We start from the raw sequence: 13,771 nt of genomic DNA, 5'->3' as shown, positions 1-13,771 counted from the left end.
CACCCCCCATGAACGAATGTTCGTTTTCCCCAGGAAGTCGACTACGGGAACCACACTACCAACCTGGCTGACCTCCCCGGGGCCCGTCCTGCTGCGAAAGCACGTGAGGGCCCATAAAACGGACCCCCTGGTCGAGAAGGTGAACCTCCTGCACGCCAACCCCCAGTACGCCTATGTGGCTTACCCAGACGGGTGGGAGGACACAGTCTCCTTACGGGACCTCGCACCCTCGGGCATTCCGGAGACACCACCTTTACCCCCCCCACCCCTCCAATTCCAGCTCAGGTAGACGGCACGCCGGAACCCCACGAGCCTTCGCCGACCACGCAGACACCAGCATCAACACCGGAGAATGCAACACCGCCGCTGCGACGATCAGAAAGGCTTACGAGGCCTCCGGACAGACTGACTTACCAGAACTGGTAGTACACTTCACCCCGCCGGACTCAAATCTAAACAAGGGGTGAATGTGGTAAACCACTTTGTCGTTCACTATCGTTACACTATAGTTATCACTGTTCACACTGTTGTATCACTATACGAGGTCGCCTCTTGTCACGCTGTTATACCTGGGCTGAACACTGCTGACTCCGCCCATGGCTCCACCTACCTGCCCAGGTATAAAGGTGGTCGACTGGCTGGTATTCCTCCTTGTTGGATCTGATCACCCACGAGGGTGGGCTCTGTTATTTAGCCAATAAAAACCTATAGTTACTTTCTTAACTCGTCGCTTTTCATTGGATGAATTGATAGGTATATCAATATCTTTTAAAAAAGGGATGGGATGGAGGTGGAATTAATATAATGCCTAAGGCACTAATAACACCATTTTATTTAATCTTAAATATCTTAAAAATCTACTTTTGTACAAAATGAATCCAATGTTTGAAATAACTGGAGGGCCTTGGTCAGAGTTCCCACTAAGGTGCGCATGCTCGCGTAGTGGTCTGAAGTCCCGCGCAGACCGCTCACCGACTTTTACATTGTAGATACCACGCATGCGCAAAAATTTGAATGGGCCGCGCATTGGGAGAGGCAGGCCGCGCAGGAGGCAGTATAGCTTACGGGGGACATTGACCTTGGTGTAAAACAAATATAGAGGCACTGGAGAAGGTGGGGGGGGAAAAAATTGCTAGAATGATACCATAACTGAGAGGTTATACCTATCTGGAAATATTGAACAGGCTGGGCCTCTTCTCTCTAGAAAAAAAGACTGAGGGGTGACCTGCTAGAGGTCTTTAAGATTATGAAAGGGTTTGATAGGCTAGACGTAGAGAAGATGTTTCCACTTGCTGATGATACCAGAGCTAGGGGCCATAAAAATAAGACCGTCACTAACCCATCCAATAGGAAATTCAGGAGAAACTTCTTTGCCCAGAGAGTGATTAGAATGTGGAACTCTCTACCACAAGGAGTGGTTGTGGCAAATAGCATATGCATTTAAGGGGAAGCTGGATAAGCACATGGGGGAGAAAGGATTAGAAGGATCTGCTGATGAGGTGAGATGAAGAAGGGTAGGAGGAGCATAAACACTGGCATGGACCTGGTGGGCTGAATGGCCTATCTCTGTGCTGTAACTACAATGTAATAAATAACAATTCCTCTTCTATCTGAGGGTGGAAATGGCTGTTGCTCTCGTGTGATGTGTGAAGCCATTTTCACCATGAAATCCCAGCAAAGTCCTGGCGTGCCTCGCGCCTGCACAAATATGTGCTTGAGAGGGACTAAAGTGGTGTCTTGAACATATTTCACTCCAATTACACATTATACCAGATCCGCTCGTCATTATTTCTGCTTTGTCTCTGCTATCAGAGCTCCATTTCTGGCTATCTCTGCTGCCTCGGCTACATTATATGTTCATCTGCACAATCTCTCTGGCTCAGTATCAAGCTCATCCTTCCTCTGTCATTCTGCCTAGATCAGTTACACACCTCTGTTGCCCTGACTCAATGTCCTGATCATCCCCCTCATTGGCTAGTATTTAGCTCTTCATTTAAGTGCTGTCAATCAATAGCAGTGAAACACAAAGCTTCTCAATGCTGGTTTATCTCCTAGTATTTCAATTGCTAATGAAAAAAGTTACTTTTCAAAAAGAGCTAGCTGTGGAGGGTCAATAGCACATTTTAGAAATGTAATTAAACAGAAACAGGTAAGAGAACAAGACTACAGATTGTATTGGTTCAAACAGCTCTCAGTGCATATGTTTCTCTGCTGTCTGTCACTGCTCCTTGATGCAGCAGTCCCTTTACAATATCTCACTAATGGGTGACCACAAGTCGACTGATAATGTATAGCTCACTCTCTGCTCACTTTACATCACTTCCTATAAAAATATGAAGTTAGATGACAATTTGGTGCGGTTTTATTTTTGGCTGTAATAATCCAGTTATGCTGCGCAGGTTGTGTGGATGTGATGCAATTTCGGTTTAAGAGTGACACAATGTGTCACACAACTTGAATGTGAGGTTGGCAAATTGGTGTTGCTTCAGATTGTGGTTAAGGGACAAACGTTGGCCAGGACATTTCCCCATCTCTTCTGCAAATGCTGCCATGGGATCTTCTACATCCAGCTGAAAGGAGGGTGGTGGTGGGGGGAAACTTTGTTTTAATGGCTCATCCAAAAGACAGCACCTCTAATAGCGCAGCACTCACTCATTACTATACTGGAGTGTCAGCCTAGATTATATGCTTAAGCGTCTTGAGTAGGGCTTGAACCTATGACTTTTTGACTCGGTTAAAAGTGATACCACTGAACCAAGGCTGACACCTAGGGCAGGATTTTCATTGGGCCGTGGAGGTGGGATTGGAGGCGTGCGGAGGGTTAAAATTGCGTAATCAGGGGGCACGAACCTATCCCGCCCCCAACCCGCCTCCATGCCAGTTTCAAAGGAGGCGGATATCCGACCTGTGCTGGGAGCCACCTCCCTGAGGCGGGAAGGGGATTAGTGCCAATTAACTGCCTGTTAACAGGCAGTTTTTAGCCTAATCCCTATTTTTATTCCTGAAGTGTGGAATTCCCGATGGCTCCAAACCATGCCAGGTTAGCGAGGCGGACCGTCTGGCTGAAGGGCTTGGATGGTTCGAGATGTCCGGTGTTCAGGTGAGTGATGGGTACATGAGTGCAGAGGTAAGTGTGTTTGGTGTGTGTAAAGTGTTTAAAGAAGTTTTAGTTACATTTACTTACCTTTACAGCCTTCCTTCCCTCAGGTCTCTGGTGTCCCTCATCTCACCAGCACAGAAAGCAGAATGGCCGCGAGCTGTCAAAAGTTGCAGCATTCAGCTTTCTGTTCTGGAGAGATCTCTAAATCAGCCTGAGAGGAAGGAATTAACTTGGTGTACAGATTGTCAGTGCTTGACAGCTTCAAAGAGCTGTCAAACGCTGATATTTCATCTGTCAAAAGCTCTTGACAGATGAAATGTCAATCTGTGACGTCACCTGTTGCCAGGTGGCCCTTAATTGGCCTGCTGAGCCCACTAGGCGGGCTCAACAAGGTTAATCAAGTGAAAATCGTGTGGGTTGGCCACAACTCGATGGAGGCGGGACTACAACCCCAAAAGTTGTAGTCCCGCCTCCTACATGCCTCCAGTATCAAAATCCAGCCCCTAATGTTCAATTGCCTCTTTACTAACATTAGAATTAAGGCAGCAGTTGGATGCTTGTGAGTAGAGGTCTATGTAGGTGTGCTTGTGCACATATCTAAAGCTCTTTCTCTTGACTAGAGAATGATGCAGAGCCAACAGTGTAACTTAGGTCTGCCCGATTAGCATCAGTCTAAGCCAGTATAGGTCTCAAAAGACTACTATCTGTAGCATAACTTCACCATTAAAGATTTATGTAAATAGAATTAGTTGGGTCAGGAAAAATTTCAATTTTTAGAAGGAGGAAGGAAGTTGGGTTAAAAAAAAAATACAACTTTAACAAAGACCCATCGGAAGTGCGGCTGGCAGATTCCGAAGGTCAGGCAGGGCAAAGGATTATGAAGCGCCTATCTTAACTGCTAAGCTACCAGACCACCCCAGATTGTTTTGTTCAGCTTGGTTTAATAATTAGCCCAGGCATTATCAAAGAAATTCAGAACATTCAGAAAGAGCATGGATTCCAAAGCCAACATAGTTCGAGTTGAAACAAAAAAAAACGTGCAGATTAAATGCCACTTAAGGAGTTTTAACACCTTCACTGAATAGAGTGATTTCTGTTTTACTTTTACACTTTAAGCACTAATGAGATTTAATTATTCTCTGAATACTACCTGTATATTCCTCTCAGTGTGAAGCCAATCTCCGACAGCATTCTGGGACGGAGCCTGGTTATCTAACGAGTGCAGAATTTGCCCTGGCCTTTGAAAATGTAGCTCCACTGTGCAATGCAAAAGTGAGCCAGGTCTTGGTTGAACAGTCCGTTGCTGCGAAGCAAAGTGCCTCTATTTCTCTATCAAGTGCAGCGCGTATCCTACAAAATCAATTTGCTGCTATCTTGTAATAGCTACATAATAAAATAGCAGCCTATGCTAGATTGTTAACTTCACAGATCTTTCAACTTTACACATGTCTTTCAGAAAAAAAAATAATAAAGCTGTTCAATGAGGAATATTAATTGGTCTCAATTCTCAGTATGAAGATGTTTGACTGCCAACTTCCGAAGCATTGTCTTGTAAATGGGTTTTTGGTGTTCAGATTAATTAATATACAACTGTCTTACTATTGGGAAATATTTCTTAATTATGGCAACAATTATAGCTCCCGGAAGCCCTTGTGGATTTTCTTAAATGATATGGCAGAAAAATCTGCAGTCCAATTTGAAATATATGGACAGTTTGAGAAATATGTTAATGTCCTTTTACAACAAAACTTAGCAAAACCAGAAAGTTAAAAAAAAAATCAGTATTAAATAATCATTTCACGACAACCACTAAATTTGAGAGAAGGTCAATGAATTGATTAACTGAACAGTGAGTGTTGGATGGATATTTGATAGCAGAGGGCATCAGAGTGAAGCCCCGGATTCTGTTCTCGCCTGAGGTTCGTACACGCACGCACTTTCCAGTAAGAACATAAGAAGTAGGAGCAGGAGTAGGCCATTCAGCCCCTCAAGCATGCTCCGCCATTCAATAAGATCACGGCTGATCTTCTACCTCAACTCCACTTTCCGACACTATCCCCATATCCCTTGATTCCCTTAATATCCAAAAATCTATCGATCTCTGTCTTGAATATACTCAACGACTGAGCCTCACTGGCCAGTGATCAAAATCACCCCTTTAGCCCTGCAGCATTGGGGCTGGTTGTAGCATCCAACTGCTGCCCCAGCTGAGGTCAGCTAACGCAGCATACATTGCAGTTCTCAATGATGGCGTATATTTTTTGTGTGGTGATGGTTGTAAAAGATGCTGTTGGGGATCTGGCTTCAGTCCAGAGGCAAAGGTTTTTTTCCCCCCTAAGAAGCTGTTATGAGTAGGGATGAGCTAAGGTCTCTTTGCCAGTCAGAAAATGCTCAAAACGTCTGTCATTGTAAAGTTCAAAGCCCAGGGCCTATGTGCAGTAGACTGTTAGGGTCACAGCGTGAACATATCAACAGTAGAAAGAGAGGCCCAGAAACTCCATGGGGGCACGATCCTAGCAGTTACACTGGGATCAGGCCATTTGCTGAACTTGTGGAGTCGGGGGGAGAGGCCTCCAGGAACAGGCCTTCTACATTATGTAGGTGCATCTGTGCTTCCCTAAACCCCTCCCCGCCACTGAAGATGCCAGAAACATCGGTTAAAGCTGGCCTACTTAGGAGGAGGACAGTTCCACCCTGGAAAGATGCAGATCATAGCCTTACAAGGCCTGCTTTAAAACCTTTAAAAAAAAATTTTTTTTAAATGATCCCCCCCCAACCTCAACCTTCAGGTGTCCAGGCCACAATTCTGGCCTGGAGCCTTCACCCCAGTACAGACCATATCTGCTTATGAGGAGGTTGGATGCCTTGTCTGTCTTGGCATACCAGCCGCCAAACTTGCACCCGGTCCCTTTAAGGCTGAGGCTGCGGTCGTTCTAAGCCCGTGGCCTTTTTTGGGATGGAGGGAGGATCTGCCCTCAAGCCAGGCCACAGAAAACTCCACTGCAAGTCTGGTATCCAGCGTATCCTGGTCCCAGCGTAGTTAGTAGCAGTTCTGCTGGACTCCCACTAGACTTTCAGCTGGATTCAACCAGAAAGGCCAAGTAATTTTGAGGCCAGAATCTTTATGCGGCACTATACCCCTCATCTCCCCATGGTATATGGACATGTACCTCTACACCAGGGACTGGAATATATCACATTTATTAATGAGCAGGAATCCCTTCCCCAAGAATTAGCTGTATATTCAACCAAAATTCTACAATCCGCTCCATCACTTCCATTAGTGCACCAGAAAATATATACAAAAGAAGACTTGAGAGCCGCACGCCATTACTATTATACACTTGAGACTATCTCCTGTCATGATGGCAAGGGACTGATGGCCGAATAATAAAATGGTGACTTGCATACAGATCCGGAGAAGCTGTTTGTGCCATTGCTCTTCCAACCAAGTAATATAGGTTAATAAATTCAAGTGTTTGTAAATAAGCTCAATATGGACGATTTAGGATTCTTGTTCTAAATCCATTTGAATGCTCATCTCTGTTTTGGGGTTTTTGAGAAAATGTATTTGGGAAAAAAACCTCGATCCAGATTCCTTAAATATTCATGCACAACCCAAACTATCTTGGATTCAACACAAACCTCACCACCTCAGACTGAAAGAGCATAAGGATTACAGTGTTGTAAATGGAAACAATGGGCTGGAAATTGTGGTTGGAGGCTTCTTGCAGACAACTGCCTCCGAACCACAAGTAAACTCCGCACCTACCTGGTGCCTCCGCACCTTCGAAGTCTCGCGGTCCTGGGCCTGCGGGCGTACGCCTGCATAAAGGCCCGTGTGTCCCGGGGCGCAGGCAGTTCGCAAGCGTCCCTGGGATCACATAGGCCAGCCCAACCAATCACAAAGGGGGATTCCATCTAGGTACGGACTCCCCATAAGCATAATAGAAATCCCCTAAAAAATAGATTTTAACAACACTGAAATAAAAATAAATCATCACATGGTCAGAATTAATTAAAATACAATTTAATTCAACATTTAAAACAAAAGTTTAATTTTTTGAAAAATAAATGTAAACATTTTTCAAGGGGCCAAAAATAACCTAAACAAATTTTAAAGGTTTTTGTATGCTTAACTCTTTTTTTTAATGTTTTTTTTAATATTTATTTAAACCCTGAAGCTGGTAAAAGAAGGCCCTACGCCTGCTTTTACCAGGCGTGAGGGTTTTGTGGGCAGTAGATGGGCAGATAGCCCAACCCTGCACCGTGAATGTCCATTTCCTGTGGATTCGTACGATCTGTCGAGCAGAATCTTGACAGATTGCAAGTTCTGGGTTTTCACACATGCGCATCGCACGCGGAAACCCGGAACTTGCGGGGCACTTACAACTGCCTACGCTGTGCGTACGCGGTCATAGACCCCGGGAAATGGGGGCCATTGTAAGTGTGCGGTAGGGAATACATTTATGGAGTTGGTATTTACAGTACAGGCTAGGTAAAGCTAAGCCACTCACATTTGGTACCGTAGGATTGTGCATGAAAGCAAAACTGTACTTCAATTTTAGAGATCAAACGCAAGCTTCAAGTGTTGGAAAGCTGAAGTAAAAATTTGGAAATGCTGAAAATGCACAGCGGGTCAGTGATTGTCTGAAAGAGAAAGATAAGAGTATTTTAGGTGGAACCCGTCACCGGATCTAGCACAGTAAGGCTGGAGAGGCCCTGGAGATAGCAACAGGCACACATCAAGACTTCAGATGTGGTCATTACTTTCACAAGAGGCAGCTAATGGGCTTCCCTTGTGCCTCACTTTGATGACCATGCATACATGACCAAGAATAACTTGCATCAGTCCAGTGGCTTCCTTTTTTAAGCACATATTTAACATGGAAGCACGCTAGTATTCTTTTTGTCAGTGTACATTTAATTTTCTTAACAATGGCTTACCAGAGATTACAGCGTACGTGATACTGCTACAGCAAGTACATCTGCATCAAGAACATCTACAGACTATACCAGGTAAGAGAAGGAGCAGTTTACCTTCGGCATGTAGAAGACATTATAGTGTCATATGCATTTTAATTTTCAACTTTCTCCCCTCCTCTCCAGAAGTTATTGGGGGGAATTTTGACTCTGGACGATAGCGTAAAACGGTCGATACCGATTCAGCCCATTACGCATCTCTCCAAAACGGAAATGAAAACTGGAGAGATGTATAATTGGCGGCTGAATAGATAGTGTCCATTTTACATCATCACCGAAAGTCAAAATTACCAGAGGCTTATTGAGGTACAATTTCACAGGTGCTGACAGCCATCCAGTATCTCAAAATTCTTCATGTGACTTTAATAATCAGCAAGCTATTTAACCACAAAGGGCACCACCACCAAACTACTGTCACCCATGTGCACTTTCTAGCCAAGTCATTAAGTAATAGGAAATGAGAATACCCTTGGTAAGTTACAGTGAGCAAAGAGAACAGCACAGAAGTCGTTCTGAGAAACCATAGACTGCATTCTCAAACTAAAAGAAAATTATAAATAAATGCCAGATTTCACCCAGTATTTCATCTTAATGGCAAAAAGAAACTAGACTGTTCAAACAGAATCAATTTTTATAGTATAGTTTAGAAATACTACAAAGAGACAGTAACACGTAAGCAACCGTAAGGCAATGACTGTAATGGGAACGTTACACTGGCCTGAAGGTTGTCCGGTTGTAAAATAACATGTGCATTGCTCTGCGGTGTGTGCTGATCTCAGCTGGAGCACTACATTTGGCCTGAGCCCAGCCGGACTAGACGGAAGTAAAAATATCATTCAGGGATCCCGCTCCAGATTCATTATGATGTGAGTGTGATACTTATGGTTTACACAGGCTCTATGCATGTAGAGTTAATGCATGTAGAGTTAATGCCAGTTAACTTGCTTTTAGTTTTCATAACAATCTGTCATAGTACTCCCATTTGCAAAAGTGATTCACCACCATGTGCTTGTAGGTCACAGAGACTCACTGCCACACTTTCTCACTAGGATAGGCTGTGATATTCCTGACTTGTCATTGGGATTTCACATGGTACTTTAATTTCTTGTATAGACTCGCCATAATGCCCTTATTTTCTCTGAGATTTACTGTCAGCCCAGAGAGGAATTCTTGACACCAATTGCCTAAGAAAAACAGAACAGTTTACCACCATTCTTAAACCGCTTTGAGTTTGATAACGCATGTTGCCTTTTGCTTTGTGTTGTTTCTTAGTTTTGGTGCTCACTGTGCGGGTAGGAGAAAAATCTTTAAAGTGATACCACATTTCTCATGTTATGTTGTACGCTGATTTACACTGTAATTAATTTAGTCAATCTGTGTATATGGGGGGGGGGGGGGGTGGAAGGAGAATAGATCTAAAGGCTAAAACCAATGTGCATAATAAAGCATTTCAATAATTAAATATATATTAACATAGCATTACCAATGACTATTTATGCATTTCTAGCCTTCATTCAATGCTGAGCTTTCTCAATGAAATAGTACTATTTCAAGATATATATCACTGACCAAACTTCTGACGACCTGTGGTTGGAAAAGAGCTGTCAGAGTTCATGGAGGGTGTACTAAAACTGGATTGTTCACCATCTTGAGTCAGGCTTTCCCCTATTCACCCCTGTAGTAGAATGTTATTCAGTGATTTCAAACAGATTGGACGATAGAATAGTTTCATGGACTGTGGTACTGGCTTCTGGTAAGTATTTTCCCCCCACCCCCTTGCTTATCTTTCCCTTCCCTCACTCCAACTTTAAGCAGTAGAGTTGCAAATGGATTTTTAAGCAGTAGAATTACATAGTTTCATCGATTTTAAATATTTGTCAGATGGCTTAAATTCTTATCTAATGTTGATAACAATTAATACTAGCAATTCTTTGTTGTAAGTCACTTCCATATATTGTGGCAAATTGTAGAACCAGTACTCTCTCTTTCTCCCTGTAGAGCGATCCTTGGAGTCAATCAAAGAGGTTGTACCAGAAGATGGACAGCTCATTACCATGTCCAGGTTGAAACTACTGGCCAATAACATGGCCAGGTAGAGTATTTTTTTAAACTGTGACATAGCAGCAAGTATTATAATTAAGTCCCTATCTCAGTAGTTAAGATTATTATGGACCTAAGTTAATGCAGAGAAAATGCAAATTATGTTGTCAATGACAAAATCATAACAAAGCTTAATGTTAAATAGTCAGTTACTTTTCTCATCCACCCAGCATGGCCTCCCTCCACCCTTGCTCTAGGTTCGTTCGAGTCACAATTGGATGGGTGAGCCCATCACATCTGTAGCTGTACCACCAACTGCCAGGCAAGTGGAGCTAGGTTGTAAGTGGGTGTGTGTAACAGAGTTGCAATCTGTTCAAACCGCTAAAAGCATCGTGGCCCTGCTAGAGTAGCATGAGTGCCACTTTATTTTAAATCAGATGTTTTTTTATTGATCAGTTTTTACTTGGCATATTATTAGTGGTAGAATCGGAGGTGTGTGGACTTGATGGAAGGCACTGGTAGCACAACCAATACCTTTGTAATTAGAGCATAGATTTCTTTCACATCTGAAAGCATTCAAAAGCAGCCCTCACCTCATCAATTCCTGAGAGCAAATATTCACTGACAATTTTTTTTTCTACATTTAAAATCTAATTACATGAAGGTGGGAAATCTGTAAATAGTTTTTCAGAAAACAAAGTTTTACTGTTTATAGATATTTTTTAGAACCATTTTCTTGCCCCCTACAGTTCAGAAATCTACTTTTCTGATATTGTACCCTTGCCAATGCTGAGGATTAATATTCATCCTACTTGTAGTAATTTGTTTGCTGGGTTAAACATTGTCATCTGCTACACCACCACTCTTTTAAGTTGGTAGATATTAAACACGGGTCTGAATTTTTACAGCTAATATATTTATTTACAATTAAATAGTGAACGGAAACACAAAAATTCAGCAAGTCCATAATGGGTCAAGTTGCCCTTTGCAAGACTGACACCTAAAGAAACTTCATAATTTCTTTTTGTACCTGTTTTGGTATCAGCATATTGCAATGTAGCAAAAAGTTAAATTCCAAACAAACACCTGAGCAGTTTAAAATACAAGCTTTTAACCCTCTTAATTCTTTTGAAGTAAAATAATCAGATGAACTTAACAATGTTACGTTGAAACATACAACTGATAATGCTATATACAATTAAAATATATTATGCAAGTGTAGATTAGGACTGGATTCATATTCTATAGCAGGAAAATATGTTTCTGTCTTCAGAAATCCAAACATCATGAACACCACATTCAGACAAACAAACGACTTTGATCAATCAAAGACACCATCTGCTCTATAATTTAAATCTAAAATACAAATAAACACATTTGTGGAAGACAGTTTAACTTTTTAATTTTATTTTAGGAGGAAGAAGATACAATTGGCATATGCCAACACAATCTAACAGAAAGAGGACTCTGCGCTGGTCAAATGGTTCAATCTACTAACTTCAGGAAGGATTAGAATTTACAAAATCAGCACTTCTGGATTCTACTTATGAAAATACATGTATTTTGAAACGTATATACCCAACAAATACTTTGGCCTTTATTTCCTCATCATGTAAACAGAGGGATAGAATTCAGTTGCTTTACAGTGAGATTTTTGTGTCAAATTTATGCCACTGGTGACGTAAATCAACACAAAGTCCGGGTGCAATTCTCCACCACTTACACCTTCCACGCTTAACAAGGACAGCCGCCTATATCGAGCAAATAGCGCTAACCATTTTCCATTACCATAAGAGTTAATTACACAGGCACTGCTAATAACATACTAGGCGGCTTTCGGGCAGTCCTTCCCACCTCGCTAACCCCCTGTACAGTATTAACGATGTGCGATGTTCAGTTTTTATCCCCGATTAGGACTCCAGGAAGCATTAGCGCTGCCGTGTGTCTCTCCCGCGATTCTCTCTCTGCGGACAACCTCTCGTTTTCCGTTGCTCCTTCCGACAGCAATCGGTATTTTAGTGACCAGGAGAGCCCGGTGGGGTTCACAGCAGCGGAGATTGGTTTTACCATCCACCGTTTATAACGGGTAAATCGCGTTAACACCGACAGGCCTGCTATAAGTGGTGGGGACTGTATAACAAGAGCGTAAATTCAAGCCTTCCATTCTCTGCTGATACTGGTAAACTCTGCCCCACCGGAAGTCCAAGTAAGTTGACTATAGATCCCTTGGGATTTGACATTGGGTCTGTCAGTTGACAGCCCAACTTGTTAGCGTTGCTGATAATAAACAGCCCCACTTAAATATATCTAATCATTTTGCTAATGTTTTATTTATGATTAAAGATAATTTTCCATATTCAGTGACGGCGCTGATAAATAATGATTTTAGTTATATGTAGAAAAGCAGAGTTTTGTTAAGATGAAATCCTGTTTAATATCAAGTTTTTCTTCAGATTTTAAGAAGCTTTGACTGTATATATCTTTTCTATGAAGAACTACTGATGTAATTGACTCTTAATTAATAATTAAGTAATCACTATACCTCAGAAGACTAAAGCAATTCAAGTCTTCCATTCTCAATCATTTCTGTATTAACACTGATTTATAAGGATCTCTAAATAAATATCTGCATCCGCTGAATGCCCTACCAGCCACAATATTTAGTATTCAGTGTGAATAGGACAAACTATGACATGATTAACATTTTTCATTCTAATGAAAATTAAATATACTCTTTCTGATAAATGAAATGTCATTTCAAAAGGTCACTTAAACCAAATTAGACTGAAGATCAAACCTATCTGCCAATGTATAACATTATTTTGAGATCCATTTACCCACCTTTATGTTGAAAGCTCTGATAATTATAGGTTATCCCAATGTTCCAGCGAGGCTTTATTTTAAAAGCTATGTCAGCCTGAGAGGGAGATGCAGCCCAGACAGTTGGATGAGGTATGTCTGTAAAAGCAGCCATCTCCAAAACATGCGTACAGTTTACAAAAGGCATTTCTTTTCACAGACTGCGGGCTGAATTTTCAGGCCTCCTGCCCAGCGGAGATGGTTATCAATGACCTGCCGCCCCATTGCCAATGTCACTGTGGCCATAGTAATGTTCCCCCTCGGGCCTACCGCGAGCCGGCTGGTGCGGCCCCCCCGGAGTCGGGCGGTAGGCCCATTCAAAATGCTAATTGGGGTCCTACGACGTACATAGGAGCCCGATTGTCATTTTTGGCCTGAACTGGGTGGAGCGTGGGTGCCGTTCACACTCCCACCAGTAATAGCTGGCAGCCTGGCCAAAGGTAAGTCCCGCTTCATTGTTGCGGGGCCACAAGCAGGAATGTTCCTCCAGGCTCCACAAAATCAGCCTGTGCCGCTGCCTCTCCAGCTTCCCACCCCCCCCTTCAGAGATTAGGGACTCCCCCTCCCCCTCCGCTCCTCCCCCGCCGCTCCTCCCCCCCTCCGCTCCGACCTACCTTCTTGCAGCCCAGGGCTTGCCTGGGTCACCTAATATTGTGGCAGCTCTGAGCTGGCGGGCTGCCCGGGGTGCTCAATGTCTGGCCGCAGCCCGCCAGCCCAATTCTGATGTGATCCAGCCCTCGAATTCAGCCAAATCTCACAACTGAACTACCGAGCATTACTTTCCTCCGT

The 13,771-nt window shown here is 42.9% G+C and overlaps 1 protein-coding gene across 3 annotated transcripts in view; it reads left to right on the top strand.

Annotated features, from left to right (window-relative positions):
- Nucleotides 1–13,771, top strand: part of LOC147113393 (uncharacterized) — a 374,107-nt gene that overhangs the window by 348,526 nt on the left and 11,810 nt on the right. For 2 of the 3 annotated variants that reach the window (XM_085994401.1, XM_085994400.1), the window contains 4 exons: nucleotides 4,268–4,445; nucleotides 8,051–8,119; nucleotides 10,082–10,175; nucleotides 11,538–12,763. In XM_085994401.1, the coding sequence (XP_085850527.1) occupies nucleotides 4,268–4,445; nucleotides 8,051–8,119; nucleotides 10,082–10,175; nucleotides 11,538–11,577 (381 nt within the window). In that variant the 3' untranslated portion in view covers nucleotides 11,578–12,763. Of the gene's footprint in view, nucleotides 1–4,267; nucleotides 4,446–8,050; nucleotides 8,120–10,081; nucleotides 10,176–11,537; nucleotides 12,764–13,771 lie in introns of those variants that run through there. The other variant, XR_015079196.1, reaches the window with a different exon arrangement.

Source organism: Somniosus microcephalus, chromosome 8 (assembly GCF_052327205.1).
Source record: "Somniosus microcephalus isolate GS21.2 chromosome 8, FLI_Smic_1.0, whole genome shotgun sequence".
NCBI classification, from domain to species: Eukaryota; Metazoa; Chordata; class Chondrichthyes; order Squaliformes; family Somniosidae; genus Somniosus; species Somniosus microcephalus.
The sequence above is the reverse complement of the archived record's forward strand: the minus strand, read 5'-3'. Positions and strand labels throughout refer to the sequence as shown.